General features: G+C 34.6%; 2 protein-coding genes across 7 annotated transcripts in view; both read left to right on the plus strand.

Moving 5' to 3' along the window:
* The window catches only part of LOC107665005 (DENN domain-containing protein 2C-like), a 26,489-nt gene extending 15,192 nt beyond the window's left edge, over positions 1-11,297 (plus strand). For all 6 annotated transcript variants that reach the window (XM_016455722.1, XM_016455725.1, XM_016455723.1 and 3 more), the window contains 14 exons: positions 1,845-1,917; positions 2,000-2,044; positions 2,167-2,354; positions 3,132-3,241; positions 3,324-3,393; positions 3,617-3,694; positions 3,797-3,937; positions 4,802-4,950; positions 5,035-5,212; positions 6,623-6,664; positions 7,611-7,719; positions 9,737-9,979; positions 10,067-10,153; positions 10,253-11,297. In XM_016455722.1, the coding sequence (XP_016311208.1) occupies positions 1,845-1,917; positions 2,000-2,044; positions 2,167-2,354; positions 3,132-3,241; positions 3,324-3,393; positions 3,617-3,694; positions 3,797-3,937; positions 4,802-4,950; positions 5,035-5,212; positions 6,623-6,664; positions 7,611-7,719; positions 9,737-9,979; positions 10,067-10,153; positions 10,253-10,284 (1,545 nt within the window). In that variant the 3' untranslated portion in view covers positions 10,285-11,297. The remainder of the gene's footprint in view (positions 1-1,844; positions 1,918-1,999; positions 2,045-2,166; positions 2,355-3,131; positions 3,242-3,323; positions 3,394-3,616; positions 3,695-3,796; positions 3,938-4,801; positions 4,951-5,034; positions 5,213-6,622; positions 6,665-7,610; positions 7,720-9,736; positions 9,980-10,066; positions 10,154-10,252) is intronic.
* A 360-nt stretch (positions 11,298-11,657) lies between these two features.
* bcas2 (BCAS2 pre-mRNA processing factor) lies at positions 11,658-15,593 on the plus strand. The gene is made up of 7 exons (XM_016455689.1): positions 11,658-11,804; positions 12,038-12,130; positions 12,217-12,287; positions 13,317-13,478; positions 14,754-14,804; positions 14,924-15,004; positions 15,115-15,593. The coding sequence occupies exons 1-7, from the start codon at positions 11,712-11,714 to the stop codon at positions 15,239-15,241; spliced, it is 678 nt and encodes a 225-aa protein (XP_016311175.1). The 5' UTR covers positions 11,658-11,711; the 3' UTR covers positions 15,242-15,593.
* The last annotated feature ends 480 nt before the right edge of the window (positions 15,594-16,073 follow it).

Here is a 16,073-nt window from a genome sequence, read left to right on the forward strand (position 1 = left end):
GCTCCAACAATGAACTGTTACAATTATACACTTATTTTCACATAGCTATGAGAAGCGTTATACATGGACGCGAGTGCAGTTGCTGTACTGTATTAAAGCTTTAATCAGGATAAAACTGTATATTGAAAGCTAACATAAGCAGTAGCATTTACAAATAACAGTGTATCTAAAAGTATGAGACAACAACAAACAAAAAACATAGACCTACCATTAAAAGCCGTGCTTGCACAGGTTCTGCGTGATCTTCTTCACTAATATCCTCGGCTTCTCAATCCGGTTCAAACTGATAAGCGATATTAACGACGCCGTTGTTTACAATACAACCGGAGCACATGCCGCTGAGGAGAGGGGCGGGATGTTTAGACACGCACTAGAGGCGGTTTAGCCAATCACAACACACTGGGCTAGCTAACCAATCAGAGCCCATCGCCTATTTCTGAGGGAGGGGCTTCATAAAAGAAGGAAATGATCAGTGCGTTTCTCAGAGAAGGGACAGAGCGGTGTGGAATAAAGATAAATTATGTGAAAAATAATGCATTTTAAAAAAACCCGAAGCATTGACACATGTTAGACTGCACCCCATAAACACAATCAATCCTAGAAAAAAAACACTGAACCACCCCTTTAAGAAACTAAATTGTTTTGTTTTTCATCTAAAATTTCTATATTATTTAATTTCAGTTACCAAAAACTATTTTTCATAGTTAACAACAACAACACTGGTTTGGACACATAACAGCAATACTCTTTACCTGTCTTGTGGACACTTTCAAAGCTTTTTCTTATTTTCATCCCATCAAATGTCTAAACTAACATAAAACATATAAATAGTTATAAAATAATGTTCTTTATTTCTTAAACTGCTTCATTTTTTTTTAGAAGAAGAACCTGCTTGCTGAGTCTGTTTTTTACGCACAATAGTACTTGGTTTTTATTTTAAAATAATGCAATTTAAAAAAATAATAATATTAGGACTGATAATGATGTATAATGTGATTTGGAAGGAAGTCATAGTGTTGGAAGTCAGTTTTGCTGAGGGGTACATAAGACCAAAATAGCTGGGACACACTGTTTTAGAGTGCAAATCAACAATAAATGTTTAAAAATAATCTTTCTTTATGAAAATTGTTGATTGAGGCATATTTTTACGATTCATTTATATTTTTCAGTCATCCTTTTAATGATTTAATCTTTTGCTGTCATTTTATGTTTTAGTATGCTTTCCTTCTAACTTATAATCGTCAGCACTTGTATGTCATGTACGTCACCTACATTAACAAAGTCACATTTTGACAGGTTGTAATTGAGTCCAAGATGAGACTGTATGCTGTCATTATGGTACTTCATTTCAAGAGCATCTCGAGACAGTAAAGATTCATGTACCCTCATTCAACACTTTTTGAGCATCAATCTGCAAAGAATCAAAGTCATGGCTTTTTCGTTTCTAAGCTCAAATACATGTTTGTATTGTTTAGTGTATTGCATTCTGATACCTATAGCAACCTCATAAAATCACTCTTCCGTGACGCTATTTGAAACTCATGTGGAGGTCAAAGCAGCGCATGATGCTTGCTCTGAGTGGTGCCTAAAAGGTCTTTACTGTCCACACACATGGTGAGCATTATGTGTTTATCGGGGGAAAGCACCACCACGCTGTTTCCGCTCATCAAGGGCAGATGCCACAACAGTGTGCTGTCTCACTGCTCTCGCAGTTAAAAAACATAAAAAAAATCTTACTGACCACAAACTTTTGAACATTAGTGTACAAACTAAAGTTGTAATCAAGCTGGAATATTGCTTTTAGGATACAAAAATGAAATCTTGTTTGTGTGTTTCTCATGCAGCTTGTAAACAGGATCCAGGAGATATTTGAAGCCAAAAGAGGAAGGAAACGAGTATGGGCGACAGCAACCAGAGGTAAGAGGATACATATTTCATATTTACCTGGTTTCCCAAGAGAAGAAGTCTAATCAGGCAGTAAATGTGTGTTTTTTGGCAGATGAATTAAGTGGAACAGAGAGTGATCCTGAGGAGAGCTCTAAAGGTCAGTGTCAACTTCAGGCCTCGGCTCAGAGAACTCTTGTTTATTCAAGTTTAACTTGTATATCAAACCAGTCGAGCAGTTTTTCTAAACCCATCGAGGCTGTTTACATTCTTTTCCCATAGATCGCTCCCAGCGAACAGTGTACGTTCAGTCAACTTTAAAGCGACGGCCGGGTTACCGCACTTTAGAGAGGGACCTGATCCAACTACAAGAGCAGCAGCTCTTCCAGCAATTTGTAGTGGTGTCACTTAGAAAAGCTTCCCCTGGAAACACATACATCCCTGAGATCACACAACAGTTCCCTACGAAGGTAAAGAGACCTAATAAATTGTAATGACAAAATCCGTTCTGGAAAAAATATATGGCGGATCTTAATTTGTGGAATGTGTGTTTCAGCATTTTCTTTCTTTTTTTTAAATTTTAATTTAATTTATTTTTTTTACATGTTTTTATTATATTTTTATATTTTTTAATTTAATTTATTTTTTTTACATGTTTTTATTATATTTTTATATTTCTTTTGATATTTATATATTGTAATTCTGACTTTTATAGAAATGTAATAAAATGATTTACATTTTAATTTTAAATGATAATTATTTTTTAAATTATAATATACATTTCTATCTATCTATCTATCTGTCTATCTATCTATCTATCTAGATAGATAGATAGATAGATATATATATCTTTCATATATATATATATTTTTTTCTTTAAATATTAATATTTTTTTATATTTTAATATTTTTTAAATATTTAAATATTTCTTTTTATATTTATATAGTAACTCTGTTTATTTTTATAAATATAATAAAATATAAAAATGTTTTACATTTACATTTTCATTTAAAATGAATGATACTAATTTTTAAGTTATAATATACAATTATTTATAATATGTATTTATATGTTGTAATTAATATTTATTTTATATGAATGTAATAAAATATAATAACATTTATTTACATTTTACTTTTTAATTTTAAATCAATTTTAATTATATACATAAGAAATCAATATAGAAAATGACATTATTATCTATTTGATTATACAAAATATTTTTCTGACTTTATTTTGCATTTAGTTTGAGAAGTCTTCTCGTCTGTCTCGTGAGGCTGAAGACAGATTAAGGGCCATTCCCAAGTTTTGTTTTCCTGACTGTCATGACTGGCGTCCCTCCTCGGACCACAACAGGTAATATGCTAATATTAAACAATTTATGTTACTTGGCTAACTAATTCACACTCCTAATATAATCTTTGATTATCGCCCACAGTGAAACATTTTCTTTTGTCCTAACGGGGGAGGACGGGAGTCGCTTGTTTGGATACTGCCGCAAAATCCTGGTGAGTTTTTGTAAACATAATCTCTTCTGGTCAATTAAAAATGATACTTTGCCCAAACATGCACATTCTGTCACTTTTTATTCATTGTCATTCCAAACATCTCATCAGTCATCATGCAGGTTTGAAAAACATGACGGTGAATAAATGATATAGGAGAGCAGCATATGGTGTGCTCTCAGTAGTAAATCTGCACTAACCTTGACCTTTGACCTGTGTCTTGCAGCCCAGTGGGAAGGGGAAGAGACTGCCTGAAGTTCACTGCATCATCAGCAGACTGGGCTGCTTCAATCTCTTCTCAAAGGTCAGGGACATTTCAGAGATCAGATATGAATTTCCTGTTTAATCAGCACTAAACCTGTAAGACAGATGCAGAATTGTAACTGTCTGAAATGTTTGAGAGCAGATCTTGGAGGAGGTGGAGAGAAGGAGAGAGATTTCCCCGGCCTTGGTTCATCCTTTCATGCACAGTGTCATGGAAGCCCCCTTTCCCGCTCCTGGACACACCATCACCGTCAAGAGCTTCCTGCCGGGCTCTGGCAATGAGGTAAGATATTGTTTAACTCAGGAAAGATCATGTTTATTCCTTTAGTTTAGACATTAATTTAGTATTCACTACTACATGTGGGTTATTTTAAAAAACAAATGAAGTTTTGAAGCAGATTATAGGTGTTTATTTAAATCTTGACATTATTTATAATATAAGTTATATAAGACATATATATAATGTAAGACATAAGTTATAATATCAAATAATCATTTCAAAGAAAATCTTGAAAGAAAAATCACATGAACATTAAACAATTTTCAAATTAACTTCAACCATACATCAAAATATCATCTTAAATGTAAATAAAAGCTTTTTCAACATGGCAGGAAAATCATATGCACTTTTGAACAGCCTTTTTACTATGCACTTTGACCTTGGAAGTACTTTTCTACAACTTTCTATATTTTCAGAATAGTTTTTATAACATGATAACACCTGAGACAAAAAAATCAAGGGATAAGCATTCTTGAATTATTTAATATTATGAATGACTTTTTTTGCACAATTGTTGTATCTTGTACTTATGCTTAAGCCTGTAAAATAAATTAATATTTTTTAATAAAATGTAATTATGAATAATTACATAATCATTTATTATTCATTAAAACGTTTTTTTGTTTTAAAATAAAATTATTTTATGAATATGTACCATTTTTAGGCACTTGACATTCAAATGATTTTTATTAAACCGTACTAAACAAAATAGAGTCATTTCCTATTATTTTATATATTGTTGTTACACAATTTTGCCTTTTGCATGGAGTTTCTTAACTATTTGAAACTGTTTGAATTACTCGAGTCAAAGAACAGGTTTGTCACTATCTTCTGAGGATCATCTGCGTGTCTCTGTTGTATGTGTAGGTTCTGACTCTGTGCAGGCCGGTGGACTCTCGTTTGGAGCATGTGGACTTTGAGAGTTTGCTGCAGTGTCTCAGTGTGACCAGACTCCTGCAGGTCTTCGCTTCTCTGCTGCTGGAGAGGAGAGTGATCTTCATCGCAGACAAACTCGGGTACAGACCACCACCCATACTGATATCCACATAGAGCTACGGCTAGAGTTAAATTCAAACCTAACTCTGTTTGTCTCTGGCCAGTGTCTTATCCCGATGTGCCCATTCTGCCTTGGCGTTGCTGTATCCCTTCACGTGGCAGCACACGTTCGTACCGGTGCTTCCTGCCAACATGCTGGACATATGCTGCTCTCCCACTCCTTTTGTAATGGGGGCGCTGTCTCCATCCCTGCCTGAGGTGCTGGATATGCCCATTGAGGAGGTCAGTCACTTTGAAGGAGCCTATTTAAGTCCACTTAAAATTCTAATCAAGGCCTTTTCCACCAAAATTGGTAGTAATTAATTTTTTAGTAATAATTTCAAACATCTTTCTGACCTGTAGACCTTAGTCAGGATAGTGCCATATTTAATATTTTACAGGAATTAAATTGAGGCTGTGAGGGATAGAAATACAGTGGGTTCAATGGATTGTACTTTTGTTTAGCAACTAATGTATCTAATGTAACTAATGTTTAGCATCTGATGAAACATCTTTCCGAAAATAACTTTCAACTGAACGTGTTCCAGGACCTTTATACAGTGGGTATCATTGTAAAGACTGTATGTCTTATCCCTCACAGCCTCGTTTTCATCTGCATAAAATTCAATAAGCTGACTAAGATCCACAGAATCAAGATCTTTATGTACATGATTTAATAAACACTGAGTAATATTGATGTATGATGTATTGGTGGTCATGTGTGAATGTGTTAAAGATTTCCAGAGATTTTCTCAGATTAGTTTTAATAATTTGACTGGGTTATGAACAATAGAGTGTTTTATTTCAAAACAATCCAGTTTTACATGATGCACAAAACCTTTCAGTCCTACTTAAGAATCTTCTGGCCTGTAGAAAGGGAATTTTTTCAAAGGCTGTCATGGATCCCATATAAGATGCTTCTAATCAACAGAGGAGAGCTCTGAGATTTGATTACGACTACGCCGGAGTTTAATTTAATAACCGCCATGCCTTGAATTGTTTCCATTGTTTAACAGCTTGAAAATCCCCATGCCAGCAATAAAATACTATTTGACAGAAGTATAAGGTATTAAAATCATATCTATAAGAGAATCCAATTTTATGTCTACCAAAAAAAGTAGTACTTGTTTTGCATTTGATAAAGTTTCTTTATTGGCATCTGTGCTGCATGAAGAACCTTTAACATCCATGGAACCTTTCCATTGGACAAAATGGTCTTTTTAGTGGAAAAGAGTTTTAAAATGTTCTTCCCTATAATAAAATAAGAATGGTTCACTATAAAAGGTTCTTTGAAGAGCCCTAAATGAATCTTTTGTGGCATTACTGCAAAATGTTCCATTTGGAGCCTTTATTTTTTGAAGTCTAGCAGATGCTTTAAGTAAAAATTGTAATAATTTTGCGATCTTTCATTGAAAACAAGATTGCATTTGCCTTATTTAAATAACCTGATGAACTTTGGAAAATTATACAACACTGCATTCTGAGGTTCCTGTCAGGTCCATCTAGTGACTTTTATGTTACATACCTAGAATATCTTTTCTTATGCTTTCCATTTAGAAAGAGCATGAAAGACACATACATTTGTTACATGATATGGGTTCTTGCTTTCTGTTGTCATTTTGACCTTCCATCCTTTTTTTCTTATTTTTTCAGGTTCTTATTGTGGATTTGTGTGCGGACAAGTTTGTCGTTCAGGTGAGTATGCAGGTTTTAGTCTCCTAATAATACAAGGTGTGTCCTTTTGAAAATGCCACAAGTGTGTGTGTGTGTGTGTGTGCGTTTGTGAAGGTGTGGTCTGAAACTCATGTCACGGCCTGAGTAGCTGTACCGTATTATCATTCAAAGACATAAATCTGATTGTTTAAAGAAGTCTTTTTGGTCATATTTATACTGTCATCCAATTCCAGTTATTTTCCTTATACTCCACCGTTTAAAAGTTTGGGTTAGTATTATCCTCATTGTTTTGAAAGAAGTCTCTTATGCTCACCAAGGCTGCATTTATCTGATCAAAAATGCAGTAATAATTTTAAATAATATTGCAATTTAAAATAACTTTCCTTTTTGAATATATCTTAAAATTAAATGTATTGCCTTCAGAAATCATTCTAATATGCTCAAGAAACATTTCTTATTATTATCAATGTCGAAAATAGTTGTGCTGCTTAATATTTTTGTGGAAACTGAGATACAATTTCAGGATTCTTTGATGAATAGAAAGTTAAAAAAAATATATTTGAAATAGAAATCTTTTGAAACATGTCTTAACTGTCACTTTTGATCGATTTAAATTAGGGCTGCCAAATCGATTAATCGTGGTTAGTTGCATCCAAAATAAAAGTGTGTTTTTACGTAATGTGTGTGTACTGCGTATATTTATGTATAAATACACACACCTAATTTAATTCTGATTAATCGAATTTGACAGCCCTAATTTTTAATGCATCCTTGCCAAATAAATACTAATTTCTAACCTTTGTACAATAGTCTACATCAGACTACTAACTGCTGAATATCTAATTGCTGACAAATCATTTTGTGAAATGTTATCATGGGCCCATCTGGTCTTTGTATCAAAATGTCTGTTTCTTTCCTGAATTTGCTTCTATATTCATCTTTCTCTATATACTCTCTGTTGTCCTAGCTTGGAGACGAGGACTGTATCTTACCTAGAAAGCTGCAGGCAGCGCTTCAGGAGATACTGGAGAACAGGGAGGAGATCCTAGAACAAAACACGAGAGACAGGAAAGGAGGTTAGAGTCCTCACACGTGCCGTTATTCACAGCCGAACCCACAGCATCTGACTCAGTTCAGTTTTAAACTGGTTTAACTGAAGGTTCAGTCCATTGTCTTATTGTGTCAGAATGAGCTGTTCACCTTTTAAAACCAAACCAACCGTTAAACAAGGCCAGTGAGGTCAGGATCATGCCGACAAGTATGATTTCAGGTGTTACAGATGTTTCGTTAAGCCGGCCCAACGGCAAATAGTCATTATGGTAGTTATACTAAATATTAAAGGACCAATGGTTTGACGAGCACCGTTTTCTTGTGTTGACATTTCCTATTAAAACAGGAAGTTTTAGGCCTGTATTTATCAAATAGCAAATACTTTTAAGCCCTATTCGGACAGTAATTGTTTCTCATGTGGATGTCTGTAAAAATAAATTGTGACCCTGGACCACAAAACCAGTCATAAGAGTAAATTTTTCGAAATTGAGATTTATACATCATCTGAAAGCTGAATAAACAAGCGTTCCATTGATGTATGTTTGTTAGGATATGACAATATTTAGCCGAGATACAACTATTTGAAAATCTGGAATCTGAGGGTGCAAAAAAAAATCTAAATATTGAGAAAATCGCCTTTAAAGTTGTCCAAATTAAGTTCTTAGCAATGCATATTACTAATCAAAATTGAAGTTTTGAAATATTTACAGTAGGAAATTTACAAAATATCTTCATGGAACATGATCTTTACTTAATATCCTAATGATTTTTGGCATAAAAGAAAAATCAATCATTTTGACCCATACAATGTATTTTTGGCTATTGCTACAAATATACCCCAGCGACTTAAGACTGGTTTTGTGGTCCAGGGTCACAATTTACATGGCACCTCGGTGATGAAACTCATGAATACGGATGACGATTTATTCACAGTGGAGGAGCGAGTTCTGTGATCCTAACGCGCTGCTCACGTGGCCAGTCACATGATAGTCAGCTGTAAATAAAATACATTTTATTTACAAATTTATTCTTATTATTGTGGAAAATGTATTAAAAATACTTATGATAAAATGTATTCTTATTATTCCAAGCATATTTATAATATATATAATCCTATTTATTATTTGATTATTTAAATGTCCTGTTTAAAAATAGGAAAATAGACGCGCTATAGTTGTATATAATTATACGCGATAGAGTTATGTATATAACTGTATATAATACACATTTTAAAATTGTTTTGCATACCTGCTGCTACCTTAATAAAGACCCATTTTGAAGGTTCACATGCTTTTCTTCAATGGTTTGACAAGCAAAACAGCTGATAAAAACATCTCAATAATCCACAAGTAATCCACACACCCAGTCCATCAATTAACATCTTGTGAAGTGAAAAGAAGAAACAAATCAATCAAGGCGTTTTTAAATACCAGTCCATATCCATCCTCCAATGCTTCCTCCAGTGGAAAAAGTCCATCCCTCTTATATCAAAATCCACTGTTTTTGCTTTAAAACAGTGCTTGTTCTGTGCATTTTTCTCTCCTCGTTCAGATGAGATGACTTTTTCAATGTAGAAAGCAATATTATGGATAGAGATCTCTTATTTTAGCATGACGAAGTGGTAAGACGTTAAAAATGTCTTAATGTTGTATTTATTTCTTACAAACATTCAGCTTTTCACTTTATAAGATGTTAATTGATGGACTGGAGTGGTGTGGATTATTGTGATGTTTTTATCAGCTGTTTGGACTCTCATTCTGACGGCACCCATTCACTGCATCCATTGGGTGAGCAAGTGATGATACATTTCCCTAAATCTGTTCCAATGAAGAAACAAACTCATCTACATCTTGTATAGAGTGAGGCATTTTCAGCAAATGTTAATTTTTGTGTGAACTATTCCTTATTCCTCACATTAGCATATAAACCACAAAAGTCTTATTTTATGGGCTTTTTAAGCTTCCATGTAGTTTGTTGTTGTTGTTGGTTTTTTTTATATACTATGCAGTATCAATGTGTCACACTGTGGTTTCATTCTCCTAGATAAATCAGACCTGAGCACTTTGGTGTCAGAGGCATTTGTGTGGTTCTTTGTTGAGCTGGTGGGACATTATTCTCTGTACATGAGTGACACAGGACCCGGTGGCACCCGAGAGCTGCAGAGAGACGCTTTCAGGAAATCTCATCCGTCCCGAGGAGTGCGACAGTTTCTCCAGCTCTTTATGGACACGCAGATGTTTGCTGGTTTCATTCATGACCGAGAGCTCAGAAAAGGAGGTGTTAAAGGTGAGAGAAGAAATATTCTGGATTAGAGTTGTTATTTTTAAGGTGAACCATTCCTTTAAGTAATGAGAGGAATGCTTTGTTTAACAGGGCTGTTTGAAATGAGAGCAGCAGAATATTTGGATTCTTATCCTGAACCTGAACCAAGTGGAGTCAACAAATTTCTTAAGGGGCTCGGTAAATCTTTTGCTTCTTTTCCATTTGTCTGAAATAAAAAGAGAAAAATGCTGAAGCAGTTATTTCCATTGTTTTATTCACAAATATTTTGGTTTGCAGGAAATAAAATGAAATTCTTGCAGAAGAAATAGAGAACTGTTTCAGATGCCAAGTATGAGTGGCTTTTTTTCAAAAATCGTGTGATGACTCAACCAGCATGTCAGTTCCTCTCCCGTAGCCAATGCTGAAGGGTGGAGATGAGTTCAAGACTGGAATCAGCTTGTTCTGCCCTGAAAATTCTCCCGTCACGAAAGAGGAAAAGGCTGGAAATTATAAGCACAAGGAACAAAGAGGACTGAATTAGAACAAAGAGGAAAGGGAGGAGTCTGTCATATCATTGTAATTTTGATAAATAAGGACAAATCTGACTATGAATGCATAATAAGAAGAGTTGGGTTAACGGCCATGTCAGAGGTCTTGCATGTTTTTATTGTCTTTAATGTAATTTTTATTAAACCAGACAATAAGGTAAGCTTATGTTTTAACCGAAAACCTTTTCCAACTGGAAATTTGTTGTTTAAAGGAAAATATGATGAAGGATGACTTCTATTCCCCTTCAGGAATTAATTTATGATTCTTCCTATGCACGGAAATTGTCTTTCCAGTTAAATGTCAAGCATTTATTTTTAGCCAAATTTTCTGTTTTGTGAACTATCGTTGCAAATGTTTCAGTTTTACATTTTGTACAGTTTCGTTTTTAGACAAACTAGATTTTTTTTGTAACATTTGAAAATAAAAAAACATTTCTGAAGCAATGGTGGACAGGAAGTGGGAATCAAACAATGTGATCTTGTTGTAGAAATTGAAATTTTGGATGAGTGTTCAGTGATTGAGAATGTACAGGGTGCTTGGGTTTAAAATATGAGAAACGTATAATGAAAGTGGAGTGTACAGTATTATTAAAAAACAGCACTTACAGCAGTAATGTGGATCTGGTGGCTACTTGAAAGAAGCTAAATAGCTATAATATAGATTTGACCCTTTTTTTTTTTGACATGTTACATAAGTCCATTTGTGTATTTTCATACTTTTGACGACTACTATTATTCCTAAAACTTGTAATAACAGTGAGCCACTTTTGCTGTGTAATAAAATCAGCCCAAAGGCTAATTAAAACTGGTTGACCCTACCCAAATATTAAAACTCAACATATGCCACTCCCATACCTAAAACACATGATTTACAGTCATAACTGTGCGTTATACACACATTAATACTTGAAAATCACTCGTACTCATAAGGGCCTTCCCTCACAAAACTCATAATCTAGCACAGTTTTATCATTAGCAGAATGTAAAATATTTCAATACACACATTTCAGTCAATTTCAATTTATGCAATATATCAAACATTTAAACCGAGGGGGGAAAAAAACAACACGCGGCAACAGTTTACAAGCAGCCAGATTCCGCGGGAAAAACGCGCGCGTCATCTCCGATACACAAGGGGGCGCTGATGTTCGTATTTCATTCAATTCAATCATACTAGAAGCAGAGCGTGAAGCGTTTATTTGTAAAAGATGGCAGGACCGGCTTCAGTCGCTGGTGATGTTTTTGTCGATGCTCTGCCTTATTTCGACCAGGGTTATGATGCTCCAGGGGTCAGAGAAGCCGTAAGTAGACTGAATATGTATTTTTGAACGTTCTGTCTTCTTAAAACGACGATAAATAATACATGTTTGACCTGTGTTGTCACTATGCAGACAGCTAACGGCTGCGCCTACTTCTGGTACTTAAATGACACAGTTTAGTTGTTTAAGCGCCTTAATGTTTCAGTTTTAAGTACGCTATAGTATTACAGTTATCTTTATTAGCGGAAAAGAAATTATATTCGAATCAATTTTAGGCAGCTGCTTTGGTGGAGGAAGAGACGAGACGATACAGACCAACCAAGAACTATTTGAGCTACCTTCCCACACCAGATTTCTCTGCTTTTGAGGTACAAGAAAAATACCCGTTCTGCTACTACTTTACTATAATCCACATGTTCACATAATAATCTTGGTGTTATGTTGTTCTCATTAGACCGAGATCATGAGGAATGAATTTGAGAGACTGTCAGCTCGTCAACCCATGGAGCTGCTCAGTATGAAGAGGCAAGTTTATTGAGCTAAACTTCTGTTACAGGTGGTCAACTCTAATCTTGTGTTCTGCTTAATGTAACCTATTCCAGTTTAAATTAAATTGCAATACATCTATTGTTTGTTTATTTGGATCCATATTAGCTTCCACAAAGTGGCTGCTAATCTTCCTGGGGTCCACATATCTGTACAAAACAAAATTCTTACAAATAAGTAAAAAGAGCCCAAATACAGTTACAGCAATCACATCACAAAAGTATACCTCCAGCAGTAGCAGCACATAAACATTTATATAAGCATATCTTCACATTTTCTTCAAAACGCATATGTGCAGTTACTCTTTTGTATATTTATGGGAACCATATTCCAAGCACCAGAGCCTTGATAAACAGTCTTTTTCATCAAATTTGTTTGTGGACATAGTAAAAAAAAAAGAAAAGATAAAACTAATGCCTGCACCTCATCTTTTAAAACTAAAGATGGAATAAATGCAGAACATTTCCTATCTACAGATGTCTTTGGGTGGAAAGGCTGCACTAATATTAATAGCGTGTAGCAGCCTATTTCCCAGTGAAGTATTACGCTAGCATAATCCTATCCACCTTATTTTGCAATGCAGAAGTAAGCTATTTTCTGTGAATATGCAAAATGCAGCGAATCAGTGTTTAGGATTATGATGATAAAATAAAATATAATAACAAATACCAGTTTTCAGTACAGCTAAAATAACCGGAAGTGAATGGATAAGATATGTTTCAATAATCAAACTAGCTTCACTGTTGATTACGTACAATGTGCAGATTTACTTTTACACATCCATTTATCCAAAGAGACTTATTTTGCATTCAAGGTACATGTTTTGATCAGTTCTTGGTTTCTCTGAGAATCAAACTTATGATCTTGGCATTGCTAGTGCCATGCTCTACTTTTGAGCTACAGGAAGGCCTAAATTAGTGGTCTGAGCTAGTTTCGAGTCTTCATCCTTATTTAAAAAAAAGTGAGTTGTTTGCTATTAAATCTACCTTTTTGTGCTTGTCTTCTTAGATATGAGCTTCCTGCTCCAACGTCTGGGCAGAAGAATGACATCACAGCATGGCAGGACTGTGTCAATAACTCTATGGCCCAGCTGGAGCATCAGGCAGTGCGCATTGAAAACCTCGAGCTCATGGCTCAGTATGGATCTAATGCATGGAAGGTGTCTAATGAGTAAGTGAACAGACCATTCAAGATCTGAATCTGTCTCAAGAACCTCCGTGTATTGATGTAAAGAAATGGTTCACCCAAAAATGAAAGTGTACTCACCCTCAGGCCATCCAAAATGTAGATGAGTTTTTCTTCATCGGAACAGATTTGAGAAAATTAGCATTGCATCACTTGCTCACCAATGCAGTGAATGGGTGCCGTCAGAATAAGAGTCCAAACAGCTGATTAAAAACATCACAATAATCCACATGACTCCAGTCCATCAGTTAACATCTTGAAGTGAAAAGCTGGATATTTGTAATAAATCCATCAAGGCGTTTTAACATTAAACAGCTTGTAAACTGTGCTTGATCTGTCCATATTACTTTACCAATTCAGTTGAGGTGACTTTTTCACTGAAGAAAGCAATATTATGGATAGAGTTAGTGCTGTCAAACGATTAAACGTGATTAATCACATCCAAAATAAAAGTTTTTGTTTACAAAATATACACAGTATATATTTAGGAAATATTTGCATGTGTTTACATGTATACATTTATATTCGTATAATTTATATTATATAAATATGTATAAAATATAAACCTATATTTTTCTTAAATATGTACATGGGGGTGTGTGTGTGTGTGTGTGTGTGTGTGTGTGTGTATATATATATATATATATATAATTTCACAGTACACACACATATATTATGTAAACAAACTTATTTTGGATGTGAATCGTTTGACAGCCCTAGATAGAGGACACATGTTTTAGCTGGAAGCAATGGTGTGTAGTTAAAGTCTTGATGGATTTGTTTCTTACAAAGATGCAGCTTTTTGCTTCACAAGATGTTAACTGATGGACTGGAGTTGTGGATTATTGTGATGTTTTTATCAGCTGTTCAGTCTCTCATTCTGACGGCACCCATTCACTGCAGAGGATCCATTGGTGAGCAAGTGATGTAATGCTACATTTCTCCAAATCTGTTCACACAAAGAAACAAACTCATTTACATCTTGGATGGCCTGAGGATGAGTAGATTTTCAGCAAATTTTCATTTTTGGGTGAACTATTCCTTTAATATAGGACCTACTTTGTATTACATTATTAAAGGGGTTAAAGTCAGTTTTGAAAATGGTGAACGCTATTTGCGGGGTCATGACTAAAAAGCTTACAGGATTAAAATGCTATTTAATTCTTTAATGACGCAATATAAATAGAAAATATAAACAATTGTGAGTTCTATTTGTGGATTTTATGTTGATCATAATTGGTTGTCTTCTCTGTGAAACAGTAACTTGGCCTTAATGATTGAAAATGCACAAAAGGAACTGCAGAAGGCTAGGTGAGTGACTTGTTGGTCAATGTAATTTACTTTACATATGGGTGTTGGATATTGTGGTTGTGCACAAACTATTTAACTAGCTTTTAAAATTAATCTTAATATTTCTATTCTCCTTTCAGAAAGCAGATACAGGACCTGAACTGGCAGCGCAAAAACGATCAGCTGGCTGGAGGAGCCAAACTACGAGAACTTGAGTCAAAGTCAGTACTTTATTATGTTTCTATATGAAAACCATTTCCAGAAATTCTCGAGTTAAATTCAATTAGTTTACTCCGCTCTGATGGAAGCGTTTCTGCTTATGTTTTCACAGCTGGGTGTCTCTCGTTAGTAAGAACTATGAGATTGAGCGAGCCATCATACAGCTGGAGAACGAAGTGGCACAGATGAAACAGCAACAGGGTGATGAGAACAAAGAGAATATTCGACAGGACTTTTAAATAATGAAGAGTTTAAGACCATCTTGAAACTGTCAGACTTTGCTAAAGCAAAGGATCACCAAAGTGTGATGTTGTGTTTCTTGTTTTGTTCCGTTTTTGTGACGAACAGAGAAAATAGTCTTTGTAAAACACAAATGAGCAATAGTGTTGTAGTGCAAACAGAGGGTAAGCTGGTGTATAGTTCATGATTTTGCACCAAAAATAAACAAGATGTCCATTTCAATTCTGGAAATCAGTAACTCACATTTGTTTACTGTATACATAAAGTAGTTATTGTGGGTGTGTTGACATTTATAACAATTTTGTGTTTATGTACGATTACCTGGTGGACATTTAGTTCATCTTAATTTTTATGTTCTACTCTATTTGTAATATTTAAAAAAAAAAATACAATAAAATGGTAAAATAATGACTTGCATTGTTCAGTTTCTCAGTGAAGACTCCACCAATGTGTCTGGAAAGGGAAAATATAAATTATCTAAGAACATCACAGGCTAAATTCCACACTTTTGGTATTTTTTTAAATCACTTAATTCCTGTCTCATGCCATTCCTGTTGATCTTCTACATGAACAAACTGTAGAAACAGCTATAGGGACCTGTATTGTACAGTAGTATAGATTAAAAAAATATTGCATTAACTTGAACATTTAACGTTTGCTGTGAGTTAAACTTTGATCAAAGTAAAGTTCAAAACGTTTCTATTAAATTGTTACATGCCACAGTGGTTAGTTACTTGCAATTAGTGGTCTGTTTGTGAGTCCTGAGGTATTTTAAATATCTTGCTTAATTGGGTGCTTTTTCTTTGATCTCCCAAAATAGTGCACACTGCT

This window comes from Sinocyclocheilus anshuiensis, unplaced genomic scaffold (assembly GCF_001515605.1).
Source record: "Sinocyclocheilus anshuiensis isolate Anshui unplaced genomic scaffold, SAMN03320099.WGS_v1.1 scaffold363, whole genome shotgun sequence".
Taxonomy (NCBI): domain Eukaryota; kingdom Metazoa; phylum Chordata; class Actinopteri; order Cypriniformes; family Cyprinidae; genus Sinocyclocheilus; species Sinocyclocheilus anshuiensis.